The 2,764-nt window shown below is 48.8% G+C and overlaps 1 protein-coding gene across 1 annotated transcript; it reads right to left on the bottom strand.

Moving 5' to 3' along the window:
- Positions 1-1,110: 1,110 nt before the first annotated feature.
- LOC140658392 (uncharacterized) lies at positions 1,111-2,397 on the bottom strand. Its single transcript, XM_072876741.1, has one exon. It carries the CDS (start codon positions 2,395-2,397, stop codon positions 1,111-1,113), a length of 1,287 nt encoding a protein of 428 aa, XP_072732842.1.
- Between the last annotated feature and the right edge of the window lie 367 nt (positions 2,398-2,764).

Raw genomic sequence — 2,764 nt, 5'->3', positions numbered from 1 at the left:
GAACTGAGTGGGACATTTGGAGCAGCTGTGCAGGGGATGGTGAGTGAGGAGCAGGGAGAAGGTGAGGATGGAGATGAGACTGTGATCAGTGTTTACCACTGAAGGGAAAGGGATGTAGTTTAACCTTGGCTCTTATACTGTAAATGAAGTTCATCCCTGGCCATGTGGCTGGTCACAGCTCTGATGCAGCACATGGATGGCGCAAGAGCTTTCTAGTGGATCATCACATAGTCCACAGCAGGATTTGGGCTGTTTTTAATATACCCGCAGAAATGGAAAATTCCTTTTGGGAGGATGGAGAGGGCTAATCTGTGTGAGGGAGGAAAGAAAGTGAATACTGCTGTGATGGAGGCATCATGATGACCCATCAGTGTCTCCCAGCAGCTGGAGGGAGGCAGCTTGCGGGTATGGCACTGGTGTGATGCCATGCCAGAGCTCGTCAACAAAATGCAGGGAGACACAACTTGTACAGACCAACCGTGAGACAAATGAGCTCTTTGCAGGGGTAAATGCAGAGCTACATTAGCTGAGGCTCAATACTGTGAGGAGCAGCTGAGCGATAAAATGCTTTACTTGGTGACATTTCTGCCCGCTCCTCCAACACTGTCTTATATTCTAACAGCAAAGCACCTTGTGTGCTAGCTGTGGGAAGGTATCACACATTCACAGAGATGCTGATGGACTGAGCCTTTTCTAGGGACTCCAGATGTGCTGGAACACATCCTACTTCAGCAGTACTCACAATATCCCCAGTGTAGGCTGAGCGCAGGAAGGCAGCCCTTCCCCGAGAGATCACACATGGCTGTGGTCAGTTGGGAAACAGGGAGGACAGAGCCTGTGGTGCAGCCATGCTTCCTGGCCCCGCGTCACCCAGCACAAGCCCCAGCCCTGAACTTGCTAATGTGAGCTTCTCCTCTGCACGTGAACATTTACATTAAATTTTTATATTAGCATTTCAGATTTGAGCATTGTCCATGAATGAAAGCATTTATTCCTATATAATAAAATCCCTCTGTTTCCATATAAAACCCACCTGTAATGAAAACCATTGTTCACAAACAAATAGCACGAAAATAAATAAGTGGCCTCCACTTTATAATTCAAACATTGTCAAAATGTGGCCATGGAGGTGTCCCATCCCCTCGCAAAATACCACGCATGGCAGACAAGTGCCAGCAGGATGATCTTGCTGGGGAGAGCGGGGGGCCCAGGAGCCACACTGGTACCAGCCACCCTGCACTTGTCTTCGCTTGCCAGCTCAGGTGGCACTGTGCAGTCCGTCAGGTCCCCTGGTTGGGGGACATAGAGTGCCGTTGTGTTGTGAGGACCCAGGAAGGCACAGTGCAGCCCTTCGATTGCTCCCCGGCGCGTTGCTGTCCACCGCCAGAACCAAAGCATCTTGCAGTCGCATTTCCAGGGGTTGTGGGATAAAAACACGTACTTCAGTTTTGGCAGTTCAGCAAACAAGCGGATGGGGAGGGAGCTGAGGTTGTTCTTGCTCAGGTGAAGGAAGTGCAGCTTGTTTAAGTACGAGAAAGCGGAGTCTGAGATCGAGGAGATCTGATTGTTGTTCAGGTACAAGTTTCTCAAGTTCAGCAGATGTCTGAAGGTGCAGTCGACAGCAGTGATTCTGTTGGCTTCAAGGTGCATGGTCTTGAGCTGGATCAACCCGTCGAAAAGCTGATTAGGCAAATCAGCGATGAAGTTGTGTCCTAAATTTAACATGCCCAATCTGAGAAGCTTTGTAAAAGCGCCATTTTGAATGATCCATATCCGATTCTTCCTGAGATTCAGATCGTACAGGGTTTCCAGGTCCTTCAGGGAATCTCTGCCAATGGCTTCTATGTGGTTGCCCTCCAGGGACAGCCTTGTGAGGCTGGAGAGGTTCCTAAAGGCTTGTGGGACATACCGCATGTTATTGGAGGCTAAATCAAGTCTTTCTAAAGAAGGCAGGTGTGAAAATAGAAGTGGGTGGATTTCGAAGATATTGCAGTGGGACAAATCCAGGCTGATAAGATTTAATAGTCCTCTGAAAGTGTTTGCGTGCAGGTAGGTGAGGCGTGAGTTCCTGCTGAGGTGCAGCTCTCGCAGCTTGCTGAGAGCATGGAAGGTCCCCGGGGACAGGAAAGTCAGATTGTTTCCATCTAGCCAGAGGCTGTGGAGGAAAGTCAGGTTTCTGAAGGTGTTGGTGGTGAGAATCCGCAAATAATTATTGGAGAGGTTTAGAGAGACGGTGGATGCTGCTATTTCTCCAGGGAGGGCTCTCAGTCCGGCTCTGTTACAGTGGATAATCTCCTCAGGTGCACATTTGCACATGCTTGGGCATGAATCAGAGATATTCAGACTCAGTCCAGCATTTGCTGCACAAGTAAATATAAATATAACAAGAAAGAACATGACCAGCCACAAGTCAGCCACCGCATCTAATACCTGATGGATAGTAGAGAAGGAGGCAAGAAAAAGAGCATGTACCTTTTGGACAGGTGAACCATGAGCATTGCAGGATCGGCTGGGCTGTGCTTTTAAGTGCACAGTGAAAATAAATTAGCTGGTTCTTCCTGCTGCAGACCAATGGGGATCAAGTCTTTAGGCAGATAAAAGCAGATTAAGTGCTGCCCTGCTGTAAAGAGCATTACTGAGAGGCAGGGAGATTTCTCAGCCAAGCATCACGCTCTGACAGTGGTTTTTTCCCACCTCCTGCCCTTTGGAAACATCAGCAGGTAACAGACTTCCTTTGGGATCTGTCTGGGAGAGGCTCCTGCTC

Source organism: Ciconia boyciana, chromosome 12, assembly GCF_034638445.1.
Source record: "Ciconia boyciana chromosome 12, ASM3463844v1, whole genome shotgun sequence".
Lineage (NCBI taxonomy): Eukaryota > Metazoa > Chordata > Aves > Ciconiiformes > Ciconiidae > Ciconia > Ciconia boyciana.
The sequence above is the reverse complement of the archived record's forward strand: the minus strand, read 5'-3'. Positions and strand labels throughout refer to the sequence as shown.

Coding starts and splice junctions, on each gene's coding strand:
- LOC140658392 (XM_072876741.1), bottom strand. CDS start 2,397: ATGTTCTTTCTTGTTATATTTATATTTACTTGTGCAGCAAATGCTGGA.